Source organism: Zingiber officinale, chromosome 1B (genome assembly GCF_018446385.1).
Source record: "Zingiber officinale cultivar Zhangliang chromosome 1B, Zo_v1.1, whole genome shotgun sequence".
NCBI lineage: Eukaryota > Viridiplantae > Streptophyta > Magnoliopsida > Zingiberales > Zingiberaceae > Zingiber > Zingiber officinale.
Window position 1 is genome coordinate 159,731,894 of NC_055986.1, and position 23,052 is coordinate 159,754,945.

General features: G+C 40.0%; 3 protein-coding genes across 3 annotated transcripts; 1 reads left to right on the forward strand and 2 right to left on the reverse strand.

Annotated features, from left to right (window-relative positions):
• Window positions 1–696: 696 nt before the first annotated feature.
• Window positions 697–2,535, reverse strand: LOC122014900 (protein RGF1 INDUCIBLE TRANSCRIPTION FACTOR 1-like). The gene is made up of 3 exons (XM_042571445.1): window positions 1,729–2,535; window positions 1,097–1,243; window positions 697–1,007 (listed from the first exon to the last, which is right to left on the reverse strand). The coding sequence occupies exons 1-3, from the start codon at window positions 1,852–1,854 to the stop codon at window positions 774–776; spliced, it is 507 nt and encodes a 168-aa protein (XP_042427379.1). The 5' UTR covers window positions 1,855–2,535; the 3' UTR covers window positions 697–773.
• A 2,713-nt stretch (window positions 2,536–5,248) lies between these two features.
• LOC121986326 (adagio-like protein 3) lies at window positions 5,249–8,728 on the forward strand. The gene is made up of 2 exons (XM_042540211.1): window positions 5,249–5,715; window positions 6,965–8,728. The coding sequence occupies exons 1-2, from the start codon at window positions 5,444–5,446 to the stop codon at window positions 8,550–8,552; spliced, it is 1,860 nt and encodes a 619-aa protein (XP_042396145.1). The 5' UTR covers window positions 5,249–5,443; the 3' UTR covers window positions 8,553–8,728.
• Window positions 8,729–10,204: 1,476 nt separating this feature from the next.
• LOC121986316 (probable inactive receptor kinase At1g48480) lies at window positions 10,205–14,266 on the reverse strand. Its single transcript, XM_042540200.1, has 2 exons — window positions 12,678–14,266; window positions 10,205–11,131 (listed from the first exon to the last, which is right to left on the reverse strand). Exons 1-2 carry the CDS (start codon window positions 14,014–14,016, stop codon window positions 10,506–10,508), a joined length of 1,965 nt encoding a protein of 654 aa, XP_042396134.1. The 5' UTR covers window positions 14,017–14,266; the 3' UTR covers window positions 10,205–10,505.
• Window positions 14,267–23,052: the final 8,786 nt, after the last annotated feature.

The window sequence follows — 23,052 nt, forward strand, 5'->3', positions numbered from 1 at the left end:
ACCAAACTAACCTATAAATTTCATGCAATAAAAGAGGAAATCTGCTATAAGTTCCTACTGAAATGAAAGATAGAGTTAGGTTGTAAGTAGGGAGCTTAAAAAATTATAAATCGCTATTAAGATATATATAATTAAGGAAGAGTTTAAGAGCCATAAATTCCATCAAAGATAGTAAATCCACATGAAATTTAAGGATGTTTCTTAAGTGGGATAAACCAACTGTAAGGGAAATTCTTTAATTTTGTAAAATCTTCTTTAAGCTCATCCAAACAACTCTTTATTTCGTGTAGACCGAATGAGTTTAGGATTCTCTCAAGTCTCAATTCATCCATACTACTACTAAAATGCCACGAGCTTATGTATAATGTATAATTGTACTTAGTTAACACAGTGCTTTTCTTATCTTTTAAAAATGTAATTCAAAGGAAAACCACTAATATAATAAAAGTCACTTGTGAATATATACCTATCAATTAAAATGCAATGTGATCTAAATAAAAGGGTAGCTAAAATATTGGATAGGGTGCATTCGTTTGTAATCTAATCAATAATTAATATTCATTTCTTGATTTATGTGGATCTTAATGCCACTATTTCTGCTTTATGGTTAAAACAGTTATAATGTGATAAAAAGAAATGAAGCAATATGCATGTATTTTTCTTAAAGAGTTGCTTGTATATTTACTATCCATCCAATATACGAATATACGATTGTTCATTGTTTTATTTAGTAGGGAAAATAAATACAAGAAATATTCCACCATTCTTCGATTTCAAAAGGGAGCTCTGCGAGGGAATCCTTTCCTCCTGTGAACTTTGCGAACCGAGGGTTCTGGAATCGAACGGCCAGCGTCCTCCTGGCCTTCATCGAACGGCGGAGGCGACGCAGCGGGAGATGGGGACGGCTGATCCTCACTACTGGCCGGCCGATCTGCAAGCAGCGGCTCGGATTGGCAACAGACGGTGGGCTCCTTGACCGTCAGTACAGGGCTGTCCACGTCGGAAACCTGCGTGAAATCACGCGTCAGCAAAAAAAATTTCTTGAAATGACAAAAGAACCCCTGACAAACCAGGCGTATTTTGGGAATAGAATAACCAAGCAAGTGATGGAGCAGTAGCAGTGGGAATCGGAGATGGACCGACGGCAGATTTTGCATGCGGGGCCACTGGTGTTCGTTTTCAATGGCTTGGATTGCCTCCTCGGCTTTAGCAGCACAACTTTCGCACTGTTCACAACGTAAGGCTAGAAAAAAAGAGTAATCACGATGTAAATAATTGATAATAATGAATATAATTTTATATTCTTAAGAATCATTAACAAAAATTTCGAGCAATTTAGCCAGTAAATTACCGTCTTTTGTACGTGAATTTAAATATATATCTAAAGCATTGTGTACTATAAGCGATGCTCTTTTTCCAATAATAAAGGAGTTAGAATATGAACGTAGAGAGAGTCCTGGCCAAAGGAATCGATTACAGGAAAATGTTAAACAATGATTTAAATATTGAAAAAAAAATTAAGTTTAGGAAATCAATAAAAGTAGAAACTGAATAAATAGACGTAAAAAAGAATAAAAGGAAAAAACAGGAAGGAAGGAAGGAAGGATTTTTGCTAGACATGGAACCATTCAAAGAAGAGAGGAATTGGATCTCCCAAAGCAAAAAATGGACATGTAATTTGCAAGATTGAGGATATTTTCTTATGAGATTTGAAGAATTATAACTAACCTGGACTTTGGAGCAATCCAGCAGATTTGCCATGTCGTGGACGCGAACGACGTCCTGGTAGACGTAGCGGCGGATCTGGAGGAGGCGGTGGTCACTGTGTCTGCCGGCGAGGCAGTGCGGGCACATCCGGCTGCCGCAGTCCACGCAGAAGATGTTCTCCTCGCTCTTCCTGTCCTCTTTGTGCTGCTCGCACGACCCGAAGAACTCGCCGACCAGAAGCAGCTCCACCCACCGTAATTTCTCGATCCTCTTGCCGAGTTCGATTTCGGACGACTCCTCCTCCCCCTCCTCCTCTCCCTCCTCCTGCTCCACTTCTTCATCTGCTCTGATGATGCTCTTGTTCTCTAATTGGAATGCACAATTACCAACCTAAGTACGAATTCGAATCGCCGTCAATTAGTTAAACAACAGCGATTGGATATCGATCGATCGATCGATGGAATCGCTTCTACGCTCGATCAGTTCAAAAATCTCCACCAAATTATAAACTGAGACAATTGTCGAATACCCAAAATGAAATCGAGTACGAATCAATTTGCAGTAGGATTCCAACCAACCAATCCAGATGAAAGAAAGAAACAGGAAATAAGATTGAAGAATATATATCAATTAATTAACCACAATTCATCCGGAAACAAAAATAAAAAATAAAAATTGCTCGTTGATGAAACCTAAGCTAGGGTTTAAACAATCAACAACTCGAGTGAATTTGCAATGAACAGATTCATCAGATTGAAAAATTCGACGACGCAATTGAACGAACAAGGTTCGATAACCTAATTGAGAGGTGGTGATCTCTTACCATGTCGCTTTCACTGCGGTAGAAACTGGTCTGTGACCAACGACTCGTAAATACTTCTAATTCGATAGATTTTTTGAAAAAATGATAATAAGAATAATAATAATAATAATAATAATTGAGAAGATTGCCAATTGTTTTATAACGACAGATAGAATGGGAGGTGGATTTGAATTGGAAGGTTATTAATTTGCTTCTCCAATTTTTCTTATTCACCGAGAATTTTAAGTCTTGGAGATTTTCGTCTTCGTTTCCATTGACCGTGCTTGGGGCCCGGTGGCATCCAGACTGGCATCGAATCGTAAAGCGAGTAAGCCAGCGGGTAGCATTTGGGTAATTGTTTGGAATTTAAGAGGCTAGAAATAGAAAGAAGCAGGAGTTGTCTCATTTAATGTGAGATGATACGCACGAAGGGGCGGGAGGTGATGGATCTCGTTCGTCCATCTTGACGACGCGGTGAACGGTAGCCGTGCGATGGGCGGCGGCGTAGGGTCCCACGTGAGTCTCGAGGGGCGCGTCGCCGCCTCCTGCGGCCAGCCATACGCACGCGGCAGGGGCCCAAGTGGTGCATCGGGACCGTCTGAACACGTGGAAAATCATTATTGGTCATGGTGCTTTTTGCCGCCATCGAGAAAATCATGATGGCAGACAATAATTGTGTTACGTCGAGTTCAACCCGGTCCGTGTTGCGAGTCGCGTTGGGATGGCGGGGGAGCTTGGCCTGCAGGTCGGGCTACGCATCGTCCGATCACAAACCGACGCCGTGCTAAATTTGATATTAGAATAATTTTTAAATTAGAATAAGGGTGTTCAAAATGATAATATATATATATATTATTATTATTTATTTAAGAATAAACGATTCAAAGATCTCGGAATCATTATGATGAATTAGGCCAAGCTTGACCTAACAGGCTAGCATAATAAGAATAAGCCAATCCATCTCATCATATTTTTCATATAAAAAAACCTTATTCAATACTATTATAGAGCTATATGGTCGTCACAATGTGTTAAAATAAATTATTATTTTTAATTCAACTTAACAAAAATATTATATATAATATTTTTGTTAAAGAAACTCTTTACCAATTTGGTAAATATCACTTAAAAAAAATAAAATTATTGTAATTGCTATCAATAAATTTTTAAATAAGTTGATAAAAATTAATATAAAAGTATTATATATATAATTTTTTTTATAGGTTTAATCGATTTATTTTAATAGGTTATAGTAAGTACTCAATAATTGTCATAGTAGTTGAATAAATATATTTTCAAAATAAATAATATATTAAGTATTATTCCGACTTCGGTTTTTAAATATTTTTTTTACGTTTCTAATAATTAAGGATGTCATTTTAATTTTTACCTTTTTATCTTTTAAAACGTAACCGTCGACTCATTTAATGAGCTTTGCGGTTAATATTATTTGACTTAGACTAACCATTCTAGTCTATTTGATTGGTTCATTCGGCCACCATCGTGACCATTTCAATAAATTTGTTAGTATTTGACTAACTTGTGACATTGTCAACAATGTAAATTATGTCGATTAATTATATATAACTTAACTCGATTAATCATATTGTTTAATTCAATCAGACACGATCATCCCTCCACTCGACCCAATTGAACCGCTATGACTTGCTCCGCCTATTTGGATTTACTAACTCATCTAGCCTAGTTTGTTCAATTGCTCTTCCACTCAATGGGACTAATCAAATGAATCACTGATAGATTTAGAATAATCATTTACTTTCAAAATGGAGTAAAACTATTTTTTTATATAAATTTAAAATAATTACACGAAAATAAAGTAGGTATTCCCATAACTAAAAAAACAGTCTTGTCGAAGATATGACACGAATATTCCTATAATCATTAAAAAAAATTACAAAAAAAAAAGTTTATATTCGACTTTGTGGGGGTGGTAGAGAAGATATGACACGCATATTCAAAAGATCATCCCACTTGAAGATTTTGACATTCGCACAATTGTGTCGACCTTTTTTGATAAGATATTTTGGAAATGCAACTGGATCTTGCTTAAGGACCATTCTTATAGCAATAATCAGTTTTCACTGAGTTGACCTTTTAATTATCACAAGAACCATCCACTTGTCTTATTAATTAATTACATAATTATCAGTCTCACGGATTGCTATAATTTATAAGTAATTATTCCAATATAGATTTTATAGTCAATTTTCAAAAAACAAAAACTAAAATAAGAATCAATAAAGTATCTTTATCACAACAAATCAAAATCTAAAATTAACAAGAACTTTAGAAAACAGAAATAAGAATTTCGTTGGTCAACTTTTATTTTTTTAGATTATTGTCAAACTAGTGATCTAGGATATTTAAAGAGTTGACCGATACCACTAGGAAATATCTTACAAATGACTCACACATCACAAAAATGGAAGCAACCAATAGGAGACCAGCAAAGCATTTCCTTTTTTTTTTAATTAAAAAATTATCATTTAGATCCTCCCACAACATCATAAATGAAATTTTATAATTATTATTATTAGCAGCAGCAGCAGGAATTTTTTTTTTTTTTAAAAAAAAAGAAATTAAAATATCTTAGTGTGTGGACAAGTTGTTAATAAAATCTTGTCTATGTGGGCCCGTGGTGGGCCAATCCAAATTCACCAATAATGTTGCGTCTCCTTTTAACTTATTAAAAAAGCATCGTGAACATTTAAATGTAGAATTTTCAGGAATCTTATTTGCTCTGACATGCGAAGATATTTTGCAGCTTCTCGTCCACCGCCACTTCCTCCTTCCCCAATCCCGATCCCTATCCCAATCACCTATTAAACCCTAATTCAGAAGCCCTCTCCGATCTTGTACGAGTGTTGATCTTTCTCTTTTAGCGAATTCGTCATCTGTTGACAGTTGTGGAGGATGGCGGCGGGAGCGGAAACGGCGGGAGGAGGGGAGCAGAAGCCGCTGAAGCGGATGAAGTGGTCGCCGGACGACGAAATGGAGGTGGAGGAAGAGTTTGAAGTGGTGGCGGAGGAGGAGATGGTGGACCTCGGGCGGTTCTACTACCCCCTCACCCCCTCCGCCTTCGTCGTCTCCGATGCCGCCCAACCTGACTTCCCGATCATTTACGTCAACTCCGTTTTTGAGAACGCCACCGGGTACCGCGCCGACGAGGTCCTCGGAAGGAACTGGTGGGGTTTTATTCCTCCTGTGAAAATATACTTCTTTTGTGGTGGATGCAGTTTTGCTAAGAAAAAAGTTCTCTTTTCTTCTTGAATCGGTTTGAGTGGTTTTGACTGATTCATACGTAATTTTTTTTTTCCCCCCCGACTGATCAAGTGTTGGTAGTTCGATCGTCTTGTTTCCGAGTATGAAGTCTTAGCAAAATCATTGTTTTGACTAGAGGTGGAGATTCGATGTCTTAGCAAAATCATTGAGGTGGAGATTCGATGACACAATTGGCATTAAAATCCTTTTTATTTTTATTGTGACCCAGGCAAAAAAGAAAAAGAAAAAAAAAGGTTGTGTGTATGATCACCTTGATATGTTTCCTTTGTTCTTATTTAAATGCCTGATCTTCTCCCCTACTTCTGTCAGTTGAACTAATTTCTCAAAGAAGGAATTCCATGAATTATATGTGATTAATGATTAGGCTGATAGTCTTTCGTGTTTAGCTTGTTTCAGTGTTAGTCCGATTAAACTCGTATGAATAATTTTAATTTCCTTGAGACATCATGGATGTACACAAATTATTCATTTTATATAAAAATATATGACCGATGGAGCAATGGGATGGAATTTGGCTAGTTACTGTTTAGAACGTTAGGAATTGTGAAAAATGAATAGTTGGGGGCCATTGGAGTTCTAGTGACCTATACAATTGAAGTTGTACAAGGTACAAGATTACCTCAAATCTATACGGGTAGAGAATTTTTCAATAAGAATGGAAGTTGCATACATTTGAATCATTCTGGTCAAACAGTTCGCTTTAGCACATATGAGAATTCAAGAGGCTTCTATTGTCCTGTTATTATTTGTTCAGCTTTTTTGCCTCGGTTCATTTTGCTACTTGAGAATTACAATTAGGACATATTAATTCCAGTTTTTGTAGACCTAGTGATGTTGGAAATGTTTTGATAGAACACAATCATGTTATTATCTGTTCCAGTTTTATGTTTGGAATTTATTGACGCTTACATGTTGATGTTCTGTTTGTCAAAAAGAAGTCACTATTTCTTGTGCCACATTGCTCAGATATCTGAGTCTATATCATGGTATACATGATCCCATCTGTTATCTTGGGTGCTATATTATTTTGATATAATCAGACATTATTTTCTCCACTTCTCTTCCAATTCTTATACTTTTTTTTTTCAATCTTTTCATTTAAGAAATAAAGATTTAATATCCGATCTTATTCATTTTAGAACTCTATTTCAGCCGATTCTTGCAGTTTCGTGATCCACGAGCACAAAGAAGGCATCCCCTGGTGGATCCTATGGTTGTTGCTGAAATTCATAGATGTCTAGAGGAAGGCATAGAGTTTCATGGAGAGATTCTCAACTTTCGGAAGGATGGAACTCCATTGGTAAACAGATTGAGGCTCATGCCCATATATGGTGATGATGGTTTTGTGACCCACATCATAGGGATTCAGTTATTCTCTGAAGCAAACATTGATCTCAACCGTTTATCCTACCCTGTCTTCAAACACAACTCCTGCATTAAGTCCTCTAATCAGGATGCAAATTCTTCTATTTCTGAAACTGACTGTATTATCAGATACCAAGACTATTGTGGGATTCTCCAGCTCTCGGATGAAGTCCTTGCTCACAACATTCTGTCACGACTAACACCTAGGGATGTAGCATCTATTGGATCAGTATGCACAAGGATGCGTCAGCTAACAAAGAATGAGCACTTGAGGAAGGTGGTTTGCCAAAATGCATGGGGAAGAGAAGTGACCATAAGATTGGAACTGAGCACCAAAAAATTAGGCTGGGGCAGACTTGCTAGGGAGCTAACCACACTGGAGGCAGCTTCATGGAAGAAGTTCACTGTTGGTGGTAGAGTAGAACCTTCCCGTTGCAATTTCAGTGCATGTGCTGTTGGTAACCGGTTGGTTCTCTTTGGAGGAGAAGGCATCAACATGCAACCAATGGATGATACTTTTGTCCTTAATCTTGAGTCAACAAATCCAGAATGGCACCGTGTGAAGGTCACTTCTTCTCCTCCAGGACGTTGGGGACATACTCTTTCATGTCTAAATGGATCATGGCTAGTTGTCTTCGGGGGCTATGGAAGGCAAGGATTACTCAACGATGTATTTGTGTTGGATTTGGATGCCAAGCAGCCAGGATGGAAAGAAGTATTTGGTGAAGCTCCCCCTTTGCCCAGATCCTGGCACAGCTCTTGCACTGTTGATGGATCGAAACTGGTTGTATCAGGTGGGTGTACAGATGCTGGTGTGCTTCTGAGTGACACCTATCTGCTGGATTTGACAAGAGAGAAGCCAACATGGAGGGAGATACCTTCTTCATGGGTTCCTCCCCCAAGACTCGGCCACACACTTTCAGTATATGACAAAACTAAGATTTTAATGTTTGGGGGTATGGCAAAGAGTGGTACACTAAGGCTGCGGTCATGTGACACTTACAGTATTGATTTAGAAGAAGAGGAGCCACAATGGAGGCAGCTTGGGACTAATGGTTTCCCAGGTGCAGGGCCTCCACCTAGATTGGACCATGTAGCAGTGAGTTTACCCTGTGGAAGGATCATCATCTTTGGTGGATCAATTGCAGGACTTCACTCCCCATCTCAGCTCTTCCTCCTGGATCCCCTGGAAGAAGAATCGACATGGAGGATCCTCAATGTCCCTGGTCAGCCACCAAAGTTTGCATGGGGGCATAGCACTTGTGTAGTTGGAGGGACGAGGGTTCTTGTTCTTGGCGGACGCACAGGTGAAGAATGGATTCTGAACGAGTTACATGAGCTGTGCTTGGCCAGTAGACCTGATGGAGATGCATAAATTCAGAACATTATGGTTTAGGGAGCTGCAGTGGGTACTATCCTAACTTGTTCTTGTTTTTAGGGTAGTCTTTGTGAGTGTGGTAATAAACGTCCTCTGTTGTTTCTAAATATGGTGTGTATGGTCCTTTTGCTGGTATAATATATAGATATATATGCTTGTGTTTTCTATTTTAACACTGATTCAGCTTAAGTTCAAATATAACTCCTTGTTAGCAAGGGTCACAGGCTCTTACAAAATGTCCAAGCCCTGAATAAACTCTCTTGATCAACTTGATCTAAGCCTGCAGCAATTTGCTGAGGGCAACATTAGAATAAGTTTCTAAAGACGTGGTTGATCAACAGCTAAATTGGTGTTATTTTTTACAGGTACTATACCATAAATGATTCATTCTGCCTTTTTTTGTTCTTCTCTTTTTCCAGAACCTTTAGATTTAACTGTCAGAAGCAAGGATGTCGGAATTAAGCTTGAAGGTGATCAACTAGGTCTCTTATCTTGTGATTTACAAGGATGCCTAATGGATTTTTTTTTTTAATTAAAGTTAAAATGCACTATTTGGTCAAAGATTTCTTTCATCAGTATACCATTGTTGAAGTAACAATCAATGTGGAAAAATAAACCACATTGATTTCTCAAGTAACAATCAGTGTTCTAGTAGGTCATATTTGTGTATCTTGTATTTTGCAAGGACTAGAAACTTGGATTGGGCAAGTTTTATACTAGGTTATAAGGTGCACACTTGTGTAAGATTCATATCTTGTGTTTGACTTGTCCTATAGTGAGATCATTATGGGATCATGGCTTTAAAATAAACCATAGTATGTTGGTAAGCTCTTTTTGTCGCAAAAACTCGATCAAGGTAAAACATACGCTATTCGTAAAACTATGATGATGTGCTTGTGAAATTGTGGTGAATTGTCCATTGTTTAGTGTCATCAAAATAGATGACATGGTATTAATAGTTGTCAGATCTTATGCTACGCAAACTTATAACATGCTCAATGAGCTTACTAAGAATATGATAGGAAGGTTTAGATTGAACCCCCAACTTGAATAAGCCTTCCTTTTGACCATGTTTTTCTTCTTTTAGTGGTATCTTATTTATTTTAGATCTTAATATGTCCAGTTATTATAACATATTAAAATGGTTTACGATGCTTAGAATTTCTCATATAAATGCTTGCTTAGATCGTTGTTAATTTTACTAATACATATTTAGCAACTCTTTAATTTTTGCCACTTACTTTAGTATATCATGCTACAAAAGGCATATATCCTAACATAGAGAATTGAGGTACTTATCATACATGATAAACAAATTATAGTTAGAATATAAGGAACTTCTTAGACTTATTTTAGTGACATTTAACTTAGTAAGTAGAATGCCACGGTGCAATGTTAAGCGGTAGGATGATATACCCATATGAGAAAAGTTCAATTCTCTCATAGGGCATATTTGTGATGCCGAACTGTCTGTCAAGATCCATCCGTGCTTTTCAAATTTACCAGTGACTGGTATGTGGAACTAGGCCGTCCATCTTAAAAATTAATCAAATCGTAAAAATTAGATATCTAAGTTATGTGAATGAGGTGAGAATGAAATGTAAATACCACCTATGTAGGTCGAGACAAGTCTAAGAACCAGTAAAAAGGAAATTGAAATCTAACACAAGATTCTGTCATTGTCAACTAATTCCCAACAAACTCAACAATTAGTTAATCACAAGGAGCCTACTTTCATCCATGAACGTACTACCTGCATAAGACACAACTTGTCTATCCTAAAAACCGATTCCACCTGATTAGAAGAGGAACAACAGCGTGTGCTTTTAGAAATAAAAGATCATATAGCAAACTACTTAATCACAAGGAATGAAGAAACTAACTAGGACGTGGACCAATACATTGTTGAGTAACTCAAGGTAAAGCAGGCCTAGCTCCTGTGAGCTACTGTTAATTGCCACCTTCGATGCTTTGTGGAGCACTCTGGTGATCTTGGTAGGAGGATGCGAGGCTTGATTTCCGAATCTCATCGATACGGAGCACCACATCAGACATGGATGGCCGCTTGTCTGGGTACTGTGCCACACAATCTATAGCAAGTTGCAGGAGCTGCACCATGTTCTCCTCCACATTCTGGTACCTCAGTAGCTCCTCATCGAACACCTTGGACGTCCACTCCTCTTTGATGACCGATTGCACCCATCTCGGGAGGTCAACTCCTTCCTCGTTCATGAGGACCTGTGCTGGGGCTTTGCCAGTAAGTAGCTCAAGAAGCAGGACCCCGAAGCTGTACACATCAGCCTTCTGCGAAACCTTTTGGGTATCGGTGACCTCTGGAGCTCGGTAGCCTGCAACGCGACCAGATGTCGATGATGTTGACCCCACAAGAAGAGCCAGGCAATGATCAGAAACTCGGGCTTCATACGACTTGGTGAGGAGGATGTTGGAAGACTTTATATTGCCATGAGAGGCTGAAGGGCTTGTGGAGTGAATGTATTCTAGGCCTCGTGCAGCTGCGAGTATAATCCCAGTTCTTGTTTCCCAGTTGAGGAGAGTTTGACCAGATCCTCTGTTGCCTGTGCAGTTGATCGGACAAAGACATAAAAAGAAATCACTTCACTGTTCTACCATAGATCGGCTAAATGCTAGGAAAATGGAAAAACCAAACAAGAAAGTAATTGCCTTGTCACTGCATTCGAATCAAATGAACTATTAACAGAAAACAATGACCATGATATAAGTGCTTCATATCCAAACCAAACTCACCTGGATGATCATCAAAATTAGTGTATACACTGAATGCTTAATAGGTGCAAACAATCAACCAGGTAATACAATCTCTTCAATCATGGTTGTTGGTGCGTCAATTTCACAAACACAGACCCAGAGACAAAATCTATATCTAAATCCTATTATATAAATGGACAAAAATCAAAAAGGTATATCAAATTATGTGAATGAACATCTATTTTTTTTAAATCAGAATGACACCCCACACTTTCGAAGAATATTCTTAATTCGAGTGTTGTTGTAACATCGTTTCATTTTAATCAAAATTATTATAAAAAAATACTCTTTATCAATTTGATCATAATTATCTAAATTTCATCAAAATCACTTTAAATTGGTCAAAATCACTTTAAAACAGTCGAAAAAGCTATTAAGTAGCTATTACACAATTGTAGAAGCTATTAAGGTAGGTGCTACGCAATTATAGCTTAATTTTAAATCCCAAATCTAAAACCTTAAAATTTTGAACCTTAAATCTAGAATATTATTATATCAAAATATTTTTTAACAACTTAGTCCAAAAAATTTTAAACTTCATCAAAATCACTTTAAAACAATTGTAGAAGTTATTAGATAACTGCTACACAGTTATAGAATATACTAAGTAGTTGCTATACCGTTTTGTAAATTATAAAGTCTAAACCCTAAAATTCTAATCCATAAATTATACAGTTTTGTAAATTATAAAGTCTAAATCCTAAAATTCTAACCCATAAATTTTAAATACTGAATACTATTATATCAAAATACTCTTTACCATTATTTAAACTTCATCAAAATCACTTTAAATTAATCAAAATTATTTTAAAACGGTTGTAAAAGTTACCAAGTAGCTACTACACAATTGTAGAAACTACTAAGTAGTTGTTACAATACTACAATACTAATAGTATTGTATTAATTATTACATGTCATTACTAAGTAGTTACTAGTTGTAGTCACTATAATAACGCTGAAAGTAAAAGTATTCTCCAAAAATGAGACGCCCTATTTTATTTTTTGAAAAAGAGTTCTTCCGACGGTTTGCATAATTTGAGGTGCTCATTTGATTTTTGCCCAACATAAATCTATCTACAGAAAGTATGGACATGACTCAATCATCAAGAACATAACCCAAGGAATTGGTAACTCGAGGAAGAGAATAAGGATTTTAAACAATGAGGGACAGAGAGGCTAAAAAACCTAAATCAGAAAAATGCATGCATCGCAGATGAATGCAAACCGCATGAACATAGATTTAATCATTTATGTAGATCAAGAACGCGAAGATAATACTAGAAAATTTGACTGAATTGAGCATTTGAAAAGGGAAGAATGGGGGCGGGGGCAAACCATGTAGAAGGGCAGAGAGGCTTCCCATGGGCACGTACTCGTAGACCAGAAGCTTCTCATCCTTGCTGAAGTAGTAGGCCATGAGGGGCACCAGGTTGGCGTGGTCCATGACGCCGATATCTTCGATTTTCTCCTTCAACTCCATCTCCTGCAAGTTCACCTCTTTCAGACGCTTCACGCTGAACGTCATCCCTGATTCAAGCACCGCCTTGTACGTCGTTCCAAAAGTGCCCTTCCCCAGCACCTCTGCCGACGCCCGCAGCAGATCCTCCAGATCGAACGGCCTCGTCGTCGTTCGTGCGCTGCCGAAGAACACCAGGTTGTTGGTGTTGGAGGAAGCTTTTGCGGAGGCCGCAGTAGCCGAAATCACCGCCGGGCCGTTCCCGTTCCCGTTCCCTCCGCCGGTCAAACCCTCATTATCCCTTTGCTCTGTAATCGCTCTCATCTCCTTCGGCTTCTCGTTAGCAGATGCTGCTCCCGATGACTGCGACCTTCTTTCACTGCAGAGAAGGAGAAGCACGACGACCAGGACAAACACAAGGGAGGCGCCACCGATCGCGATCCCGGCAATTGCCCCTCCCGAGAGCTTCTTCTTCTTGCCGCTGTCTACCACGCCGCCGCTGGCATTGACCGCAAACGCTCCTTCTGTTGGCGGAGCAGGCACGATCTCGCTAGGACAGGGTCCAAGGGGGGCACCGCAGAGACTTGTGTTCAGGAACGCGCTCCTGGGAAATAAGCGGAGGCTGGCCGGGATGGATCCGTTGAGCTCGTTGTACGACACGTTGAACTGTGCAAGGTTGGGGAGGGCAGGGATCTCGCCACGGAGCTGGTTGACTTGCAGGTAGAGCGTGCTAAGGCGAGTGAGGTTGTTGAGCTCGGGCGGGATCCCGCCGGTGAATCGGTTGTCGGCGAGGTCGAGGCGGACGAGGTTCTTCAGGGAGGCAAAGAAGGCGGGGATCTCGCCAGTGAGGCGGTTATCCTGGAGGTAGAGGTTACGGAGCTCGGTGAGGCCCGCGAGCTCGGGAGGGAGAGGGCCAGCGAGGGCATTGAAACGGAGGCTGAGCGTACGGAGGGCGGTGAGGCTACCGACGGCAGAGGGGATCTGGCCAATGAGACCAGCGCCGGGGATGCGGAGCTCGCGGACGCGCCCGGACACGCAGGAAACACCCGGCCAGTTGCAAGCTGGGACGGAGGAGTTCCAGGTGCGCAGCGCGGACCGGCCGACGGCATCGCGCAGGGCGACGAGCGCCGCAGTGTCGGAGGCCAGATCAGGCCTCCCGGACGGAAGGAAGAGGAGGAGCGCAACGGCGACGAGGCGGAGCGACAGCAGCGAGGCCATGTACGAGCGCGCTGTTAACCAAACCGACCGTTTCAGTTATACTGCGACATGGAGCTCGAACTCGCAAAGACGTTCTCTTTGTTCGGGCATTGTGCAGGTTCTGCTGCTGCTTTTTTTTTCCCCCTCTTTCGGATAAAAAATGAGGCGGAGGCAGGAGGCAGGAGGCAGGAGGCAGGAGGCAGGCGGGCCGATGCCCTAGCTGTAAAATGGCAGTATTGCTGCTGCAGCTGCATGCCTCGCATACTTTGGAGTAATAAAGTAGTAAATATTTGAAACAAGGAGAGGATTCTGGGGAGTGGAACTGGCATTTTCTATGCAAATGACTGCATCGGTATCCCTCGGTTAGCGCACAAATCTTTTTTTTTTTTACATAAATAAATAAATAAAATTGGTGTGCAAATTTAAAAGCATTAGTTTTTTATTCTCATTTGAACGTGCATCGAGAAAATCCTACTCGTCAGGCGACTGGGATTTCTGCGTCGACTTTCTCCTCCTTGCTGAGTTTAGGAATTTTTTTGTTTTTTTTTTGTTTTTTTTTTTTGAGTTTCAGGTTTCAGACTCAGGCATAATCGACTGTTCCGAAAGCGGACAGTCTATTCGCTCTTTGTAAGGTGAGTTTATAATCCACGAAGAAGTTTTTCCTGAGAATGGACTGTCCGCTGCCGCATGGAAATTTATTAGGGGACGGCTGACCATCAGCGTCACTCCGAAAGTCTTATACAAAATAAGGAGTTTAGCTTTTCTCTTGATCATATTTGTAAAATATCGAAAAAGGACAAATAACCATAAGAAATTTTTTTAGAATTTTTAAAAATTTTATAGAAATTTTTCGGGAATCATATGATGTAAGTTACGGGGATAAAGATTGAACCACGCAAAACCTGTTTAGGCTACCCCATTTTAACGAGGAAAGGTTGGATTTTTTCTTTTTCTTTTATTCTTTTCCTTCGTTTCCTCCCCCACATGCCCGAGCCCTCACCCGACGCCTACTTGCACCGATTCCCTCCTTCTCCTCTCCCGCCCGATCCTTACCGTTTCTCCCCAAACCGCACACGACGGTTTCTCCTCCCCTCGCATACAAAGTTGTGCCCGAGGGTTTACATCTTCGTCTCCTCCCCTTTCCTCACCGAGCCCTTCTCCCGATTCTTCCTCCTCATCCATTCCGAGCCGCGCGTCGCCAATGTCTTTTCCTCGCCGGCACTCGAGCACCGCCCGACATCTATTGGAGCCGCCCATCTCGTGCGACACCAAGCCACCACCGCCCGATTCAGCCAATCTTTTCGTGCCCTAGGTTGGGTTCACAGCCGACCAACTTCCTCCTCCTTAGGCACGCGACAACGTCGTCCTTCTCTGAGCCCTAGTCTTCCTTTTTGCCCTAGCCTAAAGCCGAGCACCCCTAGGTTCATTGGAGTAGTGCCCTAGCTTCCGGTTCACCACCTTCGGTCGGGCTATCATCTTCTCCTTCGATCATCAGGTTCCGTCTGGTTGTTGCCCTCTCTGATTTGTTGATTTCACGCATCTTGCTGCATGACCAGTGACCGATTTCCCCTTGTCCACTAGATCAGATCCCTCGCCGCCACCTCTGGCCAGGTTAGTCTTTCGGCAAATCCTCCTAACGTTTATATCGTCCACCAGTTGCTGGCAGAGAGGAAACAAGGGGGTATCAAGTAGGTAAGGCATATTGGGTATTTGGATTTTTCTTATCCTGTATTGAATTGATGGGCTGATCGCTATGGTACAGTCACTATGTGTTCTCCGCAGCAGCTATTCATAGTTCCGACAACAGATCTCCGACAACGAGTACATCTAGCAGTTTTCAGCGATTGACCTGTCTGGCTGTGATCAATCGGATAGGTTTGGAATTGAGGTAAGGAGTAGGGTAATGAAATAAATATTGTTTATGTGTTTGAATTAGGTATAAGGTAGACTTCATGATTAGTATAATTGATTTAGGTTTGAATTATTAATCTAATGGGTTAATTGGGGATTATGTAACTAACCCTAATTAACCGTTGGATTTAATTTAGGTAGGTTGAGATTTATAGTTTAGGATTTTTCCCTAAATTGTTCTTAAGGATTTTTATTTAGCTATTCGTTTGAGTTGTAGCTAAATAAAAATGTATATATATTGGTGACACAGGACTTTGACGCGAGATGAGCATCTCGACGTCTGATTTGGACCGGATTGAACCTTTCTATTGGCGGGTACCTTGACTTATCTATTTTGATACGTCATTTGATATGCATAGTAGTTTTTAACAAATAGTAATGATTATGTTTCATATCTGCATCGGTTTGTCACTACCGGATACTTGTTACATGTGTTGTTTTTGCTTACATATTTTGCATTTCATGTTAGTACCAACCTGATTATATATATGCTTATAGGGGTAGTGACATAACCATGTCTTATTATGTTCAGGACCTAGGTTTTTATACCATATCTGCCATGTGTACCTAGACCATTGATTAGATCTATTTATCCTATGGTACACATTATGTAGAGATGGACAGGATCATGATATTTCCATGCTTAGTGTCATGCACCATCTCGCATGATTGCATGTTGTGCGATAGCCGGCTCCTTGTTGAGCACGTCGCCAGTTACATAGATTTGCACACACCACCACTCACGGATTAGTAGTATGTCAGGCAGGGTGTGTGGCAGTTCTGTTGTTACGCTCTGTTGCTCCGGTGACTCTGCGTGGTAGCCGGCAGACAATTCTGCTCTGTTAGACTCCGCTGGTCTGGTGACGCAGCGTGGTAGCCGGCAGATAGTTTTGCTCTGTTTGGCTCCATTGGTCCACTCATGGGTAGTGTGACGTAGCGTGGTAGCCGGCAGGGATCCCTCGCTAGACTTGCTCAGGGAGATGGGAGCATTGAGCTCTCACACTTATGATTTGGGGTAAGGAGGATAGGTGCACTCCGACAGCATCCCGTCCACTTGGTCACTGAGGAACAGTGATGGCAGAGTGCATGGTTGTCACATCCCTACCCACTCGGTCTCACCATCGTGTGTGAGAAGGCTGACTGGCAGTAGGGGTGACCAGAACATGTCATTGGCATCGTACGCATTGATGCATTTATTGCTTGCGTTTGCTACACTTATATGCTGCATATTTGGTGGATGCATATATTTGACATGCATACAGGATTTCTATACCTCTTGATTTATTATCCATACACCAGGTCCTGGTTAGTACAGTTTTTCTTCTATATATTTCAGTTTGTATTTATCATTCCTAGATCAGGAGACTGTACGCATAATTATTTCTATTGGTTATTTTCTTACATGCATGTCAGTAGTTACCCGCTGAGGAGTTGACTCACTCCGTTGTTATTACTATTTTCAGGTTGAGATTGTCCGAAGAGTTCCAATCGCTAGTCCCCCTGCAGATTGCAAGGATATTTATTTGGTCATTTTGTTTTTCTTATGATGCTATATAGACTACGTTTTAGACTTGTACTAGTTTTGTTCTATGGATTACTATATGGTCTTTTATTTGTCGATGGGTTTTCTTTTTTATATTTATTTGAATATGTTCTGCTACATACCTGCCTGGACGGTAGAAGAGGTGAGTTGATTTTATTTGCGTCATTATGATTTGTGTTTTATGGGTGTAGTTGAGTAGGATATAAGTTTTAAGTTTTATGGGTGTAGTTGAGTAGGATTTTTGAGATGATTTTCCTTATCGTTGTTTTAGTGGATTGTGATACTAAACTGCGTGGTATGTTATTATATTTTATTGTTATTGTTCCGGCCGTGTTGACCGAGGTATATGTGGCCCTGAGGGCATTGTAGGAAGTTTCATATTATTACCTGTACAGGGGAGATGTTGCCGAAATTTTTTCTGGCAATGACTCCCCCGGGGCGTGACAATACTTATGATTGATCTATTGAGAAATGAGTCAATCACTTTGGCCGATATGTAAGGTTGATTGTCCTTAATCTTAGTCGCCTTAAGGTTTGGTCATCTTTAAGGCATCGAACTCCTAAAGTCCGATCAACTTAAGGTCTAGTCTAGTCAACCGACTTATAACTCGATCAGATTAGATCTGAGAACCCTAGTGTCAGGCGATTAAGCAAAGCTAGATAAGGGGATGTTATCCTTTATCAACTGTGACTGTCATACCATCTTGACTTTGATTGCCATGTCACCTCCTGGGTCCACTCGTCATAATCTATATTTCTAGCCTCCCCTTCAAGTCTAGTCAAAGGAACTATAACCGACTAATTGGATCAAAGTCCCACTTTCACCCATTTGTCCCTTTCATTACGATCGTTGATCAATTCACACTCCCCTTTACGCCTTGAGGACCTAACAATTTTTTTTTTCAAAGGTTGCTTGTGCGTTAGAAGTCGTTTCAAAAGAGAGAAATCATTTAGTTGTATGAGGAGTTGTGCGTTAGAAGCCGTTTCAAAAAAAGAAGAGGGAGTCATATAGTGGTAATTCATAAATAGACATTTACGATGGAGATGACAACCAAATCATTCCTATGACCATGCACCTCTCCGCACGTCCTCGGTAATCTCTCTCTTGACTTGCCGGGACTTCTTCGCCAAGTGTCTGGTCAACCCTTTGACCCACTTGGACTTCTCTCCTCGTGCCAAGTGTCCAGTCCTTCATGATCCACTTGGACTTCCACTAGATGTCCGGTCAACTGTGACCCATCTGGATTTCCTTGTGCCAAGTATCTAGTCACTCCTTTGACTTACTTGGACTTCCTAACACCAGGTGTCCGATCAATCTTAACCCACCTAGATTTCCAAGTGTATGGTTTCACTCATTAGGACTTTTACCTATCTTCACTCACTAGGGTTATCACCTGCCTAGCTTCACTCACTAGGACTTTTCATCTGCCTAGCTTCACTCACTACGACTTTCCATCTGCCTAGCTTCACTCACTAGGACTTTCCATCTGTCTGGCTTTACTCACTAGGACTTTCACACTGTTCGGCTTCACTCACCGGGACTTTCACACTGCCTAGCTTCACTCACTTGTTCTTTCACCTGGCTTCACTCACCAGAGTTTTCCAACTGTCTAGCTTCACTCACTAGGTCTTTCACCTAGCTTCACTCACCAGGATTTCTCCTTGCCTAACCTCCAGTTATGACTTTCGCAGTCAAGTATCCGGTCAACTCTTTGACCTACTTGACTATTCTTCACATCTAACTGGTCAGTCCTTGACCAGAGGGGAATTGTATCAACAATCTCCCCAATCGAACGATTGCATCTTCAATCTCCATGTATTGTCAAACATCGAAACTCAAACATCAAGACTCAAGCTTGAGCCAACTCAAACTTAGTCAACCAAGTCAACCTTGACCTAGGGATATTACATTAACATTCCCAAGCTAAGCAGCCAATAATTTAAGATTCATCGATGGCTACAAGAAGGCCTCCTACACTTGTTTGGCTTGAGCCCCATACAAAAGAAGATTCCTATCTCTTTCAGTAAGTTTCGATAACTTAATCATTGCATTATCACTAACAAAGTGAGGCTAAAGAGTGAGAACTGCAAGCCGAGCGAGGCTTACAGCCAGCTGCCCCTACTGATGGGATGTTCGATAGCCTCGCGGTCGAGCCCAGTGTGGATGTTGCTTTAGTGGAATTACCATTCGCTCCCATTCTTATGCCTGAAAGTTCTCCCCTAGAGGGGGAGGATGTTCCTTTGAAAAGGCATAAATTTGTTCACGCCGAAGTCTCTGAAGAGTCAACGATGTCAATCGAAGCACCCACAAGTGAGGTGCCTTCTGTTCACCTATCTCCCATCCAAGCAAAGCCTGTCCAGGAGGAAGCATAGGAACAATCGTTTGAGCGGACCTTGTCCACTCCTCCTTCTGCTAGCCCAACGTTCGAGCCTGCCCGGATTCAGGAGGTGATCTCCCTATTGGACGAGGCGATAGATCCCACCTTCATCCTATCTCCTCGTGCAAAGGCTCCTTCAGTCTTTACCAAGCTGAGAAAACCTCATCAATTTTCAACTACCTTCGATGTGTCATCCATATAGGCCACAACTTCCCCTTCGACTGCCCCGACTGGCCAGATACTTTTAAGGGGTTTGCTAACTCCTGGGAAGTTAGCAAACGAATATGCCTATATACGAACCAAGGTGAAGTATTTTGACCTACCCCCTCATACATTGACTATTTCTAATGCTACTTGTCCTTTTCTTCAGAGCTAGGCGATTGAGATGAGTGTCGCCCAATAATTGTACTCCTTGTCACAGGAAAACAAAATATTAAAATAGAAAATTTCTGAAGCTATTTTAATTTTGCACCTTCCTCCGAATGGATTAATGGACTAGAAACCCAACTTTAAGAGGCTTAACGACTGTCTAAATCTGAGTTTGAGAAGACGATCAACTTTAATACTGCCTTGGAGGCTGCTGAAGCTAAACTTCAATCAGAGATAACCCTCCGGGTGAGTATGAAAATGGAGTTGGATGAAAAACTATAGAATCTGATCGCCTATCCACCCAGCTAAAGGTTGAAACCGATCGCTTTTTTGTACAGCTGAAAGAGCAAAAGGCTACACATGAAGCCGAACTTGCTACCAAGGTTTCCGAGCTGTCTTCTCGAGATGCCGAGCGAAATGCTCTCCACTCAGACTTGGCGACTGCCTAAAATTCCCTATCTTCCAAGGAATTTGAGCTGGCATGCATAGTTTGTAGAATCGCGATCCTACGCAGAATCGATTTAAGGTCAAGATCGAATCGGTCGAGATCAGATCGTAGAATCGTATGATCCTACCAAAAATCCTTAAAATCTTATCATACATGATTAATAATTAGAAAAAATATCTGAAAAACTCATTTACATATAAATAGATAACTAATTTTACATATATATATATATATATATATATATATATATATATATATATATATATATATATATATATATATATATATATATATATATATACAATCATTTATACTCAGCACCTCATATGACATACTACATGTACAAATTTAAATTAACTAGTAATTTAACTACTATTTTCACACAATAATAATATTTATATTTTTATATTATAAAATGAAAGAATATAAAAGTTCTATTAATATAATAATAATCACATTCAAACTAAAAATATTTTCTTAGTTTATAAGATGATCCAATTTAAAGGCTAACAAATCACCTAACGTACATAACAGAAGCTATTAAATCCTTTGATTCAAATATGAATGCTGGAAATAATCTTCTAAAAACTGGTTGATGCCACATAGTACTAGACAATAGATATCCAAAAACTCATCATTTTGAGGAAAAGAAATAACAGAATATTTTTATCAAAAACTAACTAAAAAATTATTAAATATATGTTTAAATAATTTAAAACCCCTAACAAGATGAAAAAAAAGATAAAATCTTCTGAGTCTCTGAAAATGATTTAAATGATATTTTTGGGTTTGAAATAGGGTGGTTAAGGATAAATTTTAAAATGTATTAAAGATCACTAAATGAGCTTTGATTTGATATATTATAGGTCATGTGGTTCAATCCGAATCAAAAGTTATGACCACTCAAAGCTTCCACCGATCTGCTCCAATTCTGCTTCGATCCTATTACGATCCTACCGATTATGTTCTAATCCTACTGATCATGCTGCGATCCTACTGTAAAAATTGATTTTGCACAATCCTAGATCGATTTGTGCTTCTGGATCATAGGATCGTACGATCCTACAATCTAGGGTTGCGATTTTACAAACATGACTGGCAAGTATCTCAGCTGAGCTAATAGCTGCCCGGGCAGAATTAGAAGCATACCGAGTAGGAGAGGATGAACACTTCGAGATGAGGAAAAAAGCTCTCTTCCAAACACCTGCCTTTAATGTGCCCATTGCCCGCTCCATCAGCAAAGCACTCCTTCTTGGAGTGGAGGGTGCGGTGGAGCAATTAAAGGAAGGTGGTTACTTAGCTTTCGATCCTCCTGCCTGCTTCCTTCATCGTAAGAGGATAAATTATAAGGCTCCGCTTGACCTGTTTTCACAACTGCTTTGATTTGTTATGGCTCAATATGTAATCTTCTTTTCCTTTGGTCAAGCATCATGACGCTATGTTTGTAGTTGTGAAATATATAATCAACTTGTGTGATCAACTTTCTGTTAAATTTGTCGCGTGTCATTACTCTAGTGTTCACTCTGCCCAATAATTTAGGCCCCGATAACTTATGTTTTTTCTTAAATGTCCAATATATAATCACTTTGTTGCGTGTCAATATATTTGTAGTTGTGAAATATATAATCAACTTGTGTGATCAACTTTCTGTTAAATTTGTCTCGTGTCATTACTCTAGTGTTCACTCTGTCCAATAACTTAGGTCTCGATAACTTGTGTTTTTCCTTGAATGTGCATGATATACTAAGGATAATGCAAGTCTGTCTGAATCAAAGTCCGTTCGACTATAATTTATGTGATCATCCATCCAAACTCAAAGGTTGAACAAACCATAATGACTAAAGATTTCTTTAGAGTAAGGATATTTAGAACTGATCGGGGTCAAATTCGTTCAATCTAATCCTCACTCGGCTTTAAGAACTAGTTCAGCATGCATCCAACCTAACCTCTTCCTTATCATTTCACTTATTTTCTTCTCGAGTGAGCTCTAAAGCTTGTTCAACTTTTCCCTAGTGAACCCTAAAGTTCATTCGACCCCTGACCGGTCGAGCCTTTGCAGGAATGGCACAAAAAACAAAGCTTGCTTCGATAAAGGCACTAGTGCTTCGAGAGGACTATTACATGCTTTCTACAGGTGACATGTGTGTGTGCGTTTATTATAAATGCACATATTTTATTGTACCCGTTGTTTCGCTTTCCTATCCAATGGTTCAAAATTTAGCCCGCTTATTTATTGTTATAAAATGATGACTTTGCTTGAAAAAGTGACTTTTAGGGATTCTCAGGAGAAAGACTTTGAGAAACTTAACTTTTTCATTTCTCCTTCTTCTTCTTTGCTGTCTTTTCTTTGCTGTCCCCTTATTTCTAATACTCATCTCCCCTTCTTTTCTTTGCAAAAATGGCAAAGG

Bases quoted from the DNA above. Each gene is read 5' to 3' on its own strand.
- LOC122014900 (XM_042571445.1), bottom strand. From the start codon at position 1,854: ATGTGCCCGCACTGCCTCGCCGGCAGACACAGTGACCACCGCCTCCTC. The intron at 1,244-1,728 runs GTTAGTTATAAT...CTTTTTTTCTAG, and splicing joins TGGATTGCTCCAAAGTCCAG to CCTTACGTTGTGAACAGTGC. The intron at 1,008-1,096 runs GTTATTCTATTC...GATTTCACGCAG, and splicing joins ACTGCTCCATCACTTGCTTG to GTTTCCGACGTGGACAGCCC.
- LOC121986316 (XM_042540200.1), bottom strand. From the start codon at position 14,016: ATGGCCTCGCTGCTGTCGCTCCGCCTCGTCGCCGTTGCGCTCCTCCTC. The intron at 11,132-12,677 runs GTTTGCCCCCGC...TCAACTGCACAG, and splicing joins CCTCTCTGCCCTTCTACATG to GCAACAGAGGATCTGGTCAA.
- LOC121986326 (XM_042540211.1), top strand. From the start codon at position 5,444: ATGGCGGCGGGAGCGGAAACGGCGGGAGGAGGGGAGCAGAAGCCGCTG. The intron at 5,716-6,964 runs GTGGGGTTTTAT...ACTCTATTTCAG, and splicing joins GAGGTCCTCGGAAGGAACTG to CCGATTCTTGCAGTTTCGTG.